This window comes from Salvelinus alpinus, chromosome 4 (assembly GCF_045679555.1).
Source record: "Salvelinus alpinus chromosome 4, SLU_Salpinus.1, whole genome shotgun sequence".
Taxonomy (NCBI): Eukaryota; Metazoa; Chordata; class Actinopteri; order Salmoniformes; family Salmonidae; genus Salvelinus; species Salvelinus alpinus.
The window spans coordinates 61818805-61831956 of record NC_092089.1 but is presented as its reverse complement, the minus strand read 5'-3'; the positions used below and the strand labels follow the sequence as shown (position 1 = coordinate 61831956).

At 47.5% G+C, this 13152-nt stretch overlaps 1 protein-coding gene across 3 annotated transcripts in view; it reads left to right on the top strand.

Moving 5' to 3' along the window:
• Positions 1-13152, top strand: part of LOC139574083 (slit homolog 3 protein-like) — a 195694-nt gene that overhangs the window by 171217 nt on the left and 11325 nt on the right. For 2 of the 3 annotated variants that reach the window (XM_071398247.1, XM_071398250.1), the window contains 5 exons: positions 1092-1231; positions 3653-3676; positions 4824-4917; positions 5390-5527; positions 6049-6289. In XM_071398247.1, the coding sequence (XP_071254348.1) occupies positions 1092-1231; positions 3653-3676; positions 4824-4917; positions 5390-5527; positions 6049-6289 (637 nt within the window). The remainder of the gene's footprint in view (positions 1-1091; positions 1232-3652; positions 3677-4823; positions 4918-5389; positions 5528-6048; positions 6290-13152) is intronic. The other variant, XM_071398249.1, reaches the window with a different exon arrangement.

The following is a 13152-nucleotide window of genomic DNA, read 5'->3' as shown; positions in this document are numbered from 1 at the left end:
CGGAACCATACTGGGCCCACACTTCAAAATGGCACCCTATTTACTATCTAGTGGGTACAGCCAGAGGAGTAGCAGGCAGTCAGCAGTGATGTTTCAGTGTGTGAGTGACTCAGTGAGATCCCATGGCATGGTAGAGCTGCTCCTCATCAGGCATGGAGGCAGGTGACTGTCACTCTCTTCTCTCTTTCATCTTCCACTGTTTGGCCTTTAAACACCAACCAACCGGCCGCCCCAGGTCTAACCCAGCTCTCCGCCTCATTAATGATACACATCAGTTATCCAGCCAGTCCCTCTGGAGAACTGCTTAGAGAAATCAAAGGCGCTCCTCTCCTCTGCGTTTTTTTTTTTTTTTTCAACCAGCAGCCTTCAAAGGAAGACAGGCGTTTGATAAAGCTACCCGTCTCACCGGTAACGCACGCCACGGCTCAGTAACACTTATCTCACCCTCCTCTGCCCACTCGCCTGACGCGGCGCACCCATGATGCCAGCCTTGTCCCCAGCCACCCGCCCACGCCCGCGCAGCCAGGCCAGCCAGGGCAGGCAGGCGTCACCAAGGAAAAGAGAGAGAGAGAGAATAAGAGAAAGAATGCGAGCGAGCTTCAGAGCCAGTGGTGCCTGAGTCAAAGGGCACGGCCTCAATCGGTCTACCAATTCCACACATGACATTTAGGTACAGCTTGATGAATACCCTTCCACGTAGGATCAAACAGGAACCCACGTCTAATTGAAATGATTGAATCCACAGACAGACCTGATTACATTTTCAAATGTCACTGGAGTTCTACCTTTGTTGTTTTTCCCATTAAAAGTGCAGGTTTTCATACCAGGTCTTAGGCTTTCAAAGGGCATTAGTCGCTAATAGAGGGGCCAGAGACAAAGAGCAGAGGGCATCTGGAGAGTGGATTTGACAAGTGGAAAAAAAAACTGTACGCTTCCCCGACTCAATGTGGAGGGTAGAGAGGGTGTACCCAGTATGGTTCTGTGACTCTGGCTGTGTCTGAAATGGCACCCCTATTCCCTATTCTCTAACTAACTATCTAACTGTGCCCTCTATCGTCTCTCTCTCCTCTCCTCTCCCCTCCCCTCGGCAGCTGTACGTGTCCACCTGGCTACGAGGGTCTACAGTGTGAGGTGAACCCAGATGACTGTGAGGACAATGACTGCGAGAACAACTCCACCTGTGTGGACGGCATCAACAACTACACCTGCGTCTGCCCCCCCAACTACACAGGTACTGGACACACACACACACACTGTACACTACTCCGTGGAGACGAGCCACACCATGTCCGTACGTTGGCTTTTAATGCTTCTCTAATACACTCTAATACACTTTTTAAAAAACGAGTCAACCACATCAAGATAAAAGTCCGCTTAAACATAGACGAAACTCCAAACCCCTCTGCTCTGAAATTGCATTTAAAGCAATTGTGAGTCATTTACTTATTTATCAAATCAACCAAAGAGTAATTCTTTCCGCTAGCCTATAATGGACTGTTTTTCCGCATTGTCCTGAAACTGCTCTTTGGAGATGACATTGCAATCACGTTGGAGCAAAGAGCCAAAGAGGGCAAAAAATCCCTTGGGAGGAAGGGGGGGGGTAGGAATCCCTGCTGGCCTGCCTGCACAGTCCAGTGAGTTCTGCCCAATCGCTGACAGTGCAATTCTGAGTGCAGGCAGCCAGTTCTGGTGAGAGAGATGGAGAGACGTTTTCCCACTGTCTCTCTGCCAGGCTGTGGCCTCTCTCTCTGCAGTGCGCATGGCAGGCAGGCGAGGCAGGCAGCAGCGGGCACCTCCCCAGTCGGGCATCATGGGCCGTCACCCGCCATCGCCTGCCTGTCACAGGGGAGGGAGGGTGCTGATCTGAGCAGCTGCTCCAACGCACATCGACCCTGTCATTAACGCTGCACGCCTAATTGTAGGCCTCGCCGTGCCGTGTCCGTCCCAGTCCCAGCCTCCCCTGGGACCAGAGCAAAGAACACAGAGTGCCTGTATGGGGCAATGAGGCTAGAGGCTGGCAGTAGAGAGACATCCAGCAGCCAGGCTGCTACACATACTGCCCCCTCAGTGTGGGCATATGGGCACCTGGGCCGGCGGTGGGCAGCGCCAAGCGGCCCTGTGAAGCAGCAGCCACAGCCCGACTCTAGGGGAAGTCCGCAAGCTAACCCAGCAATTAGGCCTCCTTTAAACTAACTGTTTTTCCTCCTTCTCTCTCCGCCCTTATCCAGCCATCCAGCCATCCACACATAGCAGTCATTTTTTTTTTTGCTGCTTCCTATTTTAAACCAGCACGAGCAAGACGATGCTGTGTGTGTGTGTGTGTGTGTGTGTGTGTGTGTGTGTGTGTGTGTGTGTGTGTGTGTGTGTGTGTGTGTGTGTGTGTGTGTGTGTGTGTGTGTGTGTGTGTGTGTGTGTGTGTGTGTGTGTGTGTACGGGTTTAACTATACTTGCTATTTCTAAGGGGGTTTTGGTTAGAATTAGTTTTTGGGTTATAATTAGGTTTAGGGTTAGGAGCTAGGGTAAGTTTTAGGGTCAGGAGCTAAGGTTAGGTTTAGGATTAAGGTTAGGTTTTCAGGTTAGGGTTAGGGGTTTGGGAAAATAGGTTGTTGAGGGGTACTGAATTGTATGTCCCCACAAGGTTAGTTGTACAAGTGTGTGTGTGCGTGTGTGTGCCTGAGAGTGTGACTACATGGATATAGTATAGAGCAGGGGTCCTCAATTACATTCAGCCGTGGGACGATTTTTTTATTTAGCAGGTTGGTTGGGGGGCCGGAACACAGTTCTAAATCATTTGTACATTGCAAATTGACCACAAGAAGCCTAAACAGTTATAGTATTCGACCAAAAAATATATAATTTCAAACCTTGATTACATTGGGGTAGGATCACATATGGATCTCTCTTTGTGCGTGGGAATACTTGGGAACAGATTTCCTCAATTAAATTCACTTTGAGCTGATTTCCTGGTGATTTTACGTTATTTTATGTCCAACAACAAAACAAAACATATAAATCTTCTTTTTTTTTTTTTAAAGCTTGGGGGTCCAAATAAAATCTGTTCCCTATTGGGGAACCCTGGACTAGAGGGAGAGAGTGTCTCACTGGCCTGCATCACAGGACCAATGGATCCTGGGAACATGATGTTAGGGAGGGAGAGAGTGGTAAAAGGAGGGGGGGCTAGGTGGCTGTCCAATTGGCATGTTGCTTGACCTATTTTATTTTTCTTTATTTTTCTAGGCAAGTCAGTCAATAACGAATTCTTATTTTCAATGATGGCCTATGAACAGTGGGTTAACTGTCTTGTTCACGGGCAGAACGACAGATTTTTACCTTGTCAGCTCGGGGATTCGATCTTGCAACCTTTCGGTTACTAGTCCAACGCTCTAACCACTAGGCTACCTGCCGCCCCTCACAACGCAGCGTGAGATGACCAGTCTCTGCTGACTATCTCCTCACCGCTGTTCTCCACTGTTCTCTCGGCTCTCTGAGAGCGACAGGGCAGACCTGCTCACAGGGGGTGGACGTGGCGTCCATCTGGTGTGTGTGTGCGTGTGTATCTGGGTTAATTATTCTGGACCCTCTGGTTATCAGAACCATGAGACACAGTGACATCTATAAATGATCCTCCTCTCTCTCTTTCTTCCTTTACAAGCTGACAGATATGATATGGGAAAAGGTCAGTCTCTCTCTCGCCACACACCTTCTCTGGGTTTATTTTTCCTGTTTCCCCTGTAAAACTAACACTGCAAGCTAAACGGAAAATTATTTATTTTTCATATTGAATACAGTACATATCAACTCTCATTTTGCCACTGACTTTCAGTTTTCCGTACCAATCGAAACCAGAGCCAGGCCTGTAGCAATGAAAACAGGCAGACACAGACACATTGTGACAGCTCCCCACAGAGCACCATCGAAACCCAATTGGAGTGGATTTCCCCTGTAGAGTGGCGGCTGCTGGGACGCTGGCAGACTTCCCCAGGGCCCAACCATGAGGCTGCCGGATGAGGGAGAGGCAGAGGAAACAGACCTGGCAGTAGATAGAGAGAGAAGTGGAGGGAGGGAGGGAGGGAGAGATTGAGTTAGAGAGGGGGGAGGGAGAGAAAGAGAGAAAGATCTCTCAGGGGCCAGGCTGTGGAGTGTCTGCATCTACTCTCCCTCAGCCCAGCCGCAGACAGACTCAGAGAGGCTTTGTACTGGGAGGGAGGGAGGGAGGGAGTCAGTATAAAGGAGAGGAGGAGAGGCCTTGTGCTGTGAAAGCCTGGCTGAGCCCCAGCAGCCCCCCTGTTAGAGGAGGGGAACTAGCCAAGCAGGTGGACAGGGACAGAGGGTTTATTGAACCGGGACACTTGGCCAGGCAGTGATTTAGTGGATTCAGATGGGGCCTCATCTGTGCAGCCACAGCCCTGTATTCCATGCAGATTACAGCACAATATAGTACATGTGTTTCAAGTTTGCACGGCTAATACCCTGTGTAAGACAACCCCCAACTCCCCCTGTATGGGAGACCAGACAGGCCGGCAGTAGAAACAAGACCCAACTGTTGAATGCTGAGAAAGCCATGATGGTGCTTTGGGGAGTCATCATAATAGTCATCATAATACAATGGGACCAATCGAAAAACACTCTTAAAAAAACGTTACTCACGATCCTAGGCTTGTAAATATGCAATGCACTAGAATATCACTAAGTCAAATGAAGACATACGTTAGCTAGTGTGTGTATGTGGAAGAATGAAGCTTAGGCGATGATCTCACGGTCTCTCTATTATCTTTCCCACTGTGTGCGTGTGTGTGTGCGTGTGTGTGTGCGTGTTTTCCCAGGGGACCTATGTGAGGAGGTGGTGGACCCCTGTATGCAAGGCTTCGACCCCTGCCAGCATGACTCCAAGTGCATCCCCCTCGCCAAAGGCTTCAGGTGAGTGACCGGCAGCTGTCAGAGGGGGCGGGACTAATCAAGTTCAAAGGTCACCAGTAGCAACCCACAGGAAGTAACCCGTGTCTGGTGGAGTCGTCGGGACAACCTGTTGTGTTCTGTTCCTCCACCGTCTTAATACCCTGTTCTTTCATGACTGAGGAACAAGGAACAAACTGTAGTTGAGTTGGCTGTGCTGTTTAAAGTCACACTTGTAACAGACTACTGCAGTAAAACAGTTTTCATATGTTAGGAAGAGAGTTCAGTAACAGTTGGGAAAGGTCATAGGTTAGAAAGACCTACTGTTCAGTGGCAGTTGTTAAGGTGATGTAATAGAGGGTGTTCAGTAACAGCTAAGCGTTAATACGTCCGAAGGATGAGAGAGTGAATACAGTTGAGAGAGTTCGGTGGCAGTTGGCAGAGAGAGTGAGTTTTTTGTAACATTGTGTGCCTTTGTTTCCTGTGTGGGTGTCAGGTGTGAGTGCTTGCCCGGCTACGTGGGCCAACACTGTGAGCAGGACTACAACGACTGTCTGGAGAACAAGTGTCAGCATGGGGCCGAGTGTGTGGACGCTGTCAACGGGTACACCTGCGTGTGTAAGGAGGGCTTTAGGTGAGTCCACATTCAGCACCGACTGAACTCATTGTAGAGACTCCGTGCCGCAACAGCGTCACGCCATCTGTGGAGGGCGCCGGCGCACACACACACACACACACAAACACAGATAACCAGACTGTGAGGAGCTTCAGATGGTACTTTGTTTTCCTCTATTTGGCTGTCTAGTCTGAGGCCTGCGGTACTGGGTGGTGCGGAGCGGTGGTGTGATGAGGCAGATGAAGCTCCATATGGCTAATTATAGCGCTAAGTGTGGGACGGGCCTGTGGATGGGATCTGGGGGGAAAGATTCATGATGCATCACTGTCTCTGTCTGCCAACGAACAGCAGGATCAATGAAACAACATGGCCGCCACCTTTTTGTTTGACGTAGAGAGTCTCTCTTATGATGTTATGTGTCAGGGGCAGTCATACATATACTGTGTGTGTGTGTGCGTGCGTGTGCGTGCGTGCGTGCGTGCGTGCGAGCTTGATTGAGTGTGATATTAACAGACCTCTCTGTCTCTGTGTTCCTGTAGTGGTCTATTCTGCGAGAACCCTCCTCCTATGATCCTGCTGCAGACCAGCCCATGTGACCAGTCAGAGTGTCAGAATGGTGCCCAGTGTCTAGTGGTGGAAGGGGAGCCTGTGTGTCGCTGCCTGCCAGGCTTCACCGGAAACAAGTGCCACAAGATCGTCACCGTCCACCTCTTGGGCAAAGAGACCTACCTGGAGCTGCCCAGCATCAAGATACGCAACTCTGTCCACATCTCCCTACAGGTACTATACCACCCCTAACCCCTGATCCCTAACTCTGCCCACATCTCCCGACAGGTACTATACCACCCCTAACCCCTGACCCCTAACTCTGCCCACATCTCCCGACAGGTACTATACCACCCCTAACCCCTGACCCATAACTCTGCCCACATCTCCCTACAGGTACTATACCACCCCTAACCCCTGACCCATAACTCTGCCCACATCTCCCTACAGGTACTGTACCACCCCTAACCCCTGACCCCTAACTCTGCCCACATCTCCCTACAGGTACTATACCACCCCTAACCCCTGACCCATAACTCTGCCCACATCTCCCTACAGGTACTGTACCACCCCTAACCCCTGACCCCTAACTCTGCCCACATCTCCCTACAGGTACTATACCACCCTTAACCCCTGATCCCTAACTCTGCCCACATCTCCCTACAGGTGCTATACCACCCCTAACCCATGACCCCTAACTCTGCCCACATCTCCCTACAGGTACTGTACCACCCCTAACCCCTGACCCCTAACTCTGCCCACATCTCCCTTCAGGTACTATACCACCCCTAACCCCTGACCCCTAACTCTGCCCACATCTCCCTACAGGTACTATACCACCCCTAACCCTTGATCCCTAACTCTGCCCACATCTCCCTACAGGTACTGTACCACCCTTAACCCCTGACCCCTAACTCTGCCCACATCTCCCTACAGGTACTATACCACCCCTAACCCCTGATCCCTAACTCTGCCCACATCTCCCTACAGGTACTATACCACCCCTAACCCCTGATCCCTAACTCTGCCCACATCTCCCGACAGGTACTATACCACCCCTAACCCCTGACCCCTAACTCTGCCCACATCTCCCTACAGGTACTGTACCACCCCTAAGCAGCAACAATACTGGCTGTCACATCTCCATCCTCTCCTCTCCTCCATCTTCTGCTCTCCTCTCTGTACTCCTCCCTCTCCCCCTCTCACTCGCCTCTCCCCCTCTCCTCCTCTCCTCTCCCACTGCCCCTCCTCCTCCCTCTGCTTCTCCCCCACTCCACCCCTTCCCTCTCACCCTGTTTCCTCCTTCCTGGGTTCGAGCCTCAGTAAGAGCCGAATCAGGAGGTATTGGTACCCGATAAGTAAGCAGCATGACATCCTTTACACTAGCAGATGAGTAGCCTAGCTATTATCTCCCTATAACTGATCATACTTCCCATTACGTCAAACTGTAAACTGTAAAGTTGATGAGGGCTAGTGTGTTTTACACACTATCCCCCATCATCGCAGTACTTAAAGTATAGAATGTAGCACCCTTGGGAAAGGTATAAGAGGGATCATTTTTTCAGGGGCTAGTATGACAAACTATCCCTCTCTATCTCGCTCTCTGTCTGCGTCCGGAATGGCACACTATTCCCATACAGTGCACTACTTTTGACCAGAACCCTATGGGCCCTGTAGTGCACTCAGTAGGGACTAGGGTGCCTTTTGGGATGCAAGCTCTGTGTTATTGGGACTCTCAGCCAGCCGTTGGATGGTGACATTATTAGAATGTCACCTTTTGTTCACTAGCATGAATAATGTGTCGCAGGGGGATATGTATTATGGTAATAGAGTGTCGGCGTGGTGACTGTTATCAGCCCAATCAATAGGAGTGAGTCACGGCCGCCGGATCGCTTCTTACCTCCAAATGAGCTCATGTGCTCGTTGGCGAGGGGGCACGCTAATGTTAATTAAAAAGACTGTGGTAAAAATAGAACGCTTGGGCTTAGCCTTTGTGCTAAAGGTGGCTTTTGTACGTAGGTTGATACATGGGCAAGAGCAAATGCAGCTTGCCAATATCTATCAATCAATCAATCGATCAAATGTATTTATAAAGCCCTTCTTACATCAGCTGATGTCACAAAGTGCTGTACAGAAACCCAGCCTATAACCCCAAACAGCAAGCAATGCAGGTGTAGAAGCACGGTGGCTAGGAAAAACTCCCTAGAAAGGCCAGAACCTAGGAAGAAATCTAGAGAGGAACCAGGCTATGAGGGGTGGCCAGTCCTCTTCTGGCTGTGCCGGGTGGAGATTATAACAGTACATGGCCAAGATGTTCAAATGTTTATAGATGACCAGCAGGGTCAAATAATAATAATCACAGTGGTTGTCGAGGGTGCAACAGGTCAGCACCTCAGAGGTAAATGTCAGTTGGCTTTTCATAGCCGATCATTCAGAATAGCTCCTGCTGTCTCTATAGCTCCTGCTGTCTCTAGAGAGTTGAAAATAGGAGTTCTGGGACAGGTAGCACATCCGGTGAACAGGTCAGGGTTCCATAGCCGCAGGCAGAACAGTTGAAACTGGAGCATAGGATAATAATAATAATCACAGTGGTTGTCGAGGGTGCAACAGGTCAGCACCTCAGTAGTAAATGTCAGTTGGCTTTTCATAGCCGATCATTCAGAATAGCTCCTGCTGTCTCTATAGCTCCTGCTGTCTCTAGAGAGTTGAAAATAGGAGTTCTGGGACAGGTAGCACATCCGGTGAACAGGTCAGGGTTCCATAGCCGCAGGCAGAACAGTTGAAACTGGAGCATAGGATAATAATAATAATCACAGTGGTTGTCGAGGGTGCAACAGGTCAGCACCTCAGTAGTAAATGTCAGTTGGCTTTTCATAGCCGATCATTCAGAATAGCTCCTGCTGTCTCTATAGCTCCTGCTGTCTCTAGAGAGTTGAAAATAGGAGTTCTGGGACAGGTAGCACATCCGGTGAACAGGTCAGGGTTCCATAGCCGCAGGCAGAACAGTTGAAACTGGAGCATAGGATAATAATAATAATCACAGTGGTTGTCGAGGGTGCAACAGGTCAGCACCTCAGTAGTAAATGTCAGTTGGCTTTTCATAGCCGATCATTCAGAGTAGCTCCTGCTGTCTCTATAGCTCCTGCTGTCTCTAGAGAGTTGAAAATAGGAGTTCTGGGACAGGTGAACTGGGGACAGTAAGGAGTCATCAGGCCAGGTATCAAGATGATGCCTGGGAAACGAAAGCAGTGTTCGGTTCGTCGTCTACCGCAGTTCTAAATACGTTACACGGTGCAACATGGAAAAAAATATTTGAAGTTCCTTAAAATAGAAAAGTACCGCTTTCAAATAAAAGACGCTTTGAGTTGTGAGCCACACTGTAGTGCAGACTAAGCAAAGAAAACATCCCCAATGCCATATGTTTCCATTTCAAATAGAGTAGCTTCAGTAGAATAGTAACCCTAAGTGTTAGGTACAGAATATTTTCCTCCCTTTTGGAAAGAATCCTAATTGATATCCAACACCTGGCTTTTTCCAGCGTGTGGTCCCTCTCTCGGTCAGTGGGGCCAATAGCAGCAGCAGCTCATGTCACATGGTTCTCGTGTCAGTGCCAAACCAAGCCCAAGCCAGTGAAAACTCCATTGAGTCCTGCTGGACTCTGGGAAAGGCCTCCACTCTCCATAAATTCACTGCTCTCTCTCTCTCTCTGTCTCTCTCTCTTTGTCACGCTCTCTGTCTCCCTGTGTGTGTCTCTCTCTCTCTCTCTCTCTCTCTCTCTCTCTCTCTCTCTCTCTCTCTCTCTCTCTCTCTCTCTCTCTCTCTCTCTCTCTCAGTGCTGCAGCTAGGGCTGTTACGGTACGGTGACTGTATTACCGCCATACCGGCGGTCACGAGTTATGATGGCAGTCAAATTCCTTGTGACCTTTAAGTCACGGTAATTTAGGCTTCTCCAAGCTCTGATGCTGCCGATGGTCCTTAATAGCCTACTAAACTTGCTAACTGCCTGGTACTCAGCACTCTATTGTCCCGCTAATCATTAACATCAATGCAAATGTAATCGAAAATCTAATCAAACACTTCATGAGAGCCCAAGAGGATCCCATCAGCTTTCTATAGGCTAGGCCTATTATATTTATTTCTCAACTTTCCTAATATTAAGCACATTGCTTCTCTTTACAACAGTAGTATAGCCTACCTGGCTGGCATGAAAATGATCTATGGGAAAAGCGTCCTACATTCGCTATTTAAGTGCATAGGGATGACATGTATTTTTCCCCCTGTCTTAGGTAAGTTAGGATCACCACTTTATTTTAAGAATGTGAAATGTCAGAATAATAGTAGAGAGAATGATTTATTTCAGCTTTTATTTCTTTCATCACATTCCCAGTGGGTCAGAAATGTACATACACTGAACACATAATTTTCCTGCCTCATGATGCCATCTATTTTGTGAAGTGCACCAAGCCCTCCTGCAGCAAAGCACCCCCACAACATGATGCTGCCACCCCCGTGCTTCACGGTTGGGATGGTGTTCTTCGGCTTGCAAGCCTCCACCTTTTTCCTCCAAACATAATGATAGTCATTACGGCCAAACAGTTCTATTTTTGTTTCATCAGACCAGTGGACATTTCTCCAAAAAGTGTCATTTTTGTCCCCATGTGCAGTTGCAAACCGTTGTCTGGCTTTTTTATGGCGGTTTTGGAGCAGTGGCTTCTTCCTTGCTGAGCGGCCTTTCAGGTTATGTCGATATAGAACTCGTTTTACTGTGGATATAGATACTTTTGTACCCGTTTCCTCCAGCGTCTTCACAAGGTCCTTTGCTGTTGTTCTGGGATTGATTTGCACTTTTTGCACCAAAATACGTTCATCTCTAGGATACAGAATGCATCTCCTTCCTGAGCGGAATGATGGCTTCGTGGTCCCATGGTGTTTATACTTGCGTACTATTGTTTGTACAGATGAATGTGGTTCTTTCAGGCGTTTGGAAATTGTTCCCAAGGATGAACCAGACTTGTGGAGGGCTACAATCTTTTTTCTGAGGTCTTGGCTGATTGCTTTTGGTTTTCCCATGATGTCAAGCAAAGAGGCACTGAGTTTGAAGGTAGGCCTTGAAATACATCTACAGGTACACCTCCAATTGACTCAAATGATGTCAATTAGCCTATCAGAAGCTTCTGGAATTTTCCAAGCTGTTTAAAGGCACAGTCAACTTAGTGTATGTAAAGTTCTGACCCACTGGAATTGTGATACAGTGAAATAATCTGTCTGTAAACAATTGTTGGAAAAATTGCTTGTGTCATGCACAAAGTTGATGTCCTAACCGACTTGCCAAAACTATAGTTTGTTAACAAGAAATTTGTGGAGTGGTTGAAAAACGAGTTTTAATGACTCCAACCTAAGTGTATGTAAACTTCTGACTTCAACTGTATAAAGACAAGATTAAATAAAAAATTGCCTGATGGGTCATAATATTGGTTTATCACTTGTGAATTATATATTACCACTTGTGAATGATACCCAGCTTGTGTGCAGTAAGGCAAGACTTTTTCAAATCATAGTCGCACACCTCATGTAGCCTAGCCCTTAGGCCTATATGTTTTGATAAGGTTTGCATCACAACTAATGTGGCCAAGTAACTTCTTAAAATGAAGCACATTAATCCTCTTTACAAAGGGTGTAGCGGCTAACTGGCATAAATACGCAGAGTTTCATGTTTGGGGAAGATCATTTTCACCATAAAAATGCACCTTTATAATAAAGGCATTCCATTCATAATTGCATTTCCGGTCACTTTTGAGAATGGTGTTTTCACGCCAATTGATTGCATTTTGGAACATTCGTGCTTATAGCCTACTGCCGTTGCTGCGCTTACAGACCCCAGGCCTCACAACCATAAAGGGCATTGGGTTCTATAACTGATTCAAGTATTTTTAGCCAGATCCTAATTGGTATGTTGAATATTATGTTCCTTTTGATTGCATAGAAGGCCCTTCTTGCCTTGTCTCTCAGATCGTTCACAGCTTTGTGGAAGCTACCTGTGGCGTTGATGTTTAGGCTGAGGCATTCATCATTTTTTGTGTGCTCTAGGGTAGCGGTGTCTAGATGGAATTTGTATTCGTTGTCCTGGCAACTGAACTTTTTTGGAACACCATTATTTTTGTCTTAGTGAGATCTACTGTTAGGGCCCAGGTCTGACAGAATCTGTGCAGAAGATCTAGGTGCTGCTGTCAGCCCTCCTTGGTTGGGGACAGAAGCACCAGATCATCAGCAAACAGTTGACATCCGATTCTAGTTGGCCGGGGCCGGGTGCTGCAGACTGTTCTAGTGTCCTCACCAATTCGATGATATATATGTTGAAGAGGGTGGGTCTTAAGCTGCATCCCTGTCTCACACCCCGGCCCTGTGGAAAGAAATGTGTGTGATTTTTGCCCATTTTAACCACACACTTGATGTTTGTGTACATGGATTTTATAATGTCGTATGTATTTCCCCAAACACCACTTTCCATCAATTTGTATAACAGACCCTCATGCCAAATTGAGTAGAAAGCTTTTTTGAAATCAACAAAGCATGAGAAGATTTTGCCTTTGTTTTGGTTTGTTTGTTTGTCAATTAGAGTGTGCAGGGTGAATACGTGGTCTGTCGTAAGGTAATTTGGTAAAAAGCCAATTTGACATTTGCTCAGTACATTGTTTTCACTGAGGAAATGTACGAGTCTGCTGTTAATGATAATGCGGAGGACTTTTCCAAGGTTGCTGTTGACACAAATCCCACAAATCCCCCGGTAGTTATTGGGGTCAAATTTGTCTCCACTTTTGTGGATTGGGGTGATCAGGCCTTGTTTCCAAATATTGGGGAAGATTCCAGAGCTGAGGAGGATTTTATAGAGTTTAAGTATAGCCAATTGGAATTTGTGGTCTGTATATTTTATCATTTCATTTAGAATACCATCAACCCCACAGGCCTTTTTGGGTTGGATGGGTTTTTATTTTGTCTTGTGGTTCATTCAATGTAATTTGTAATCCAGTGGGTTCTGGTAGTCTTCAATAGTTGATTCTAAGATTTTTATTTGATCATGTATATATTTTTGCTGTTTG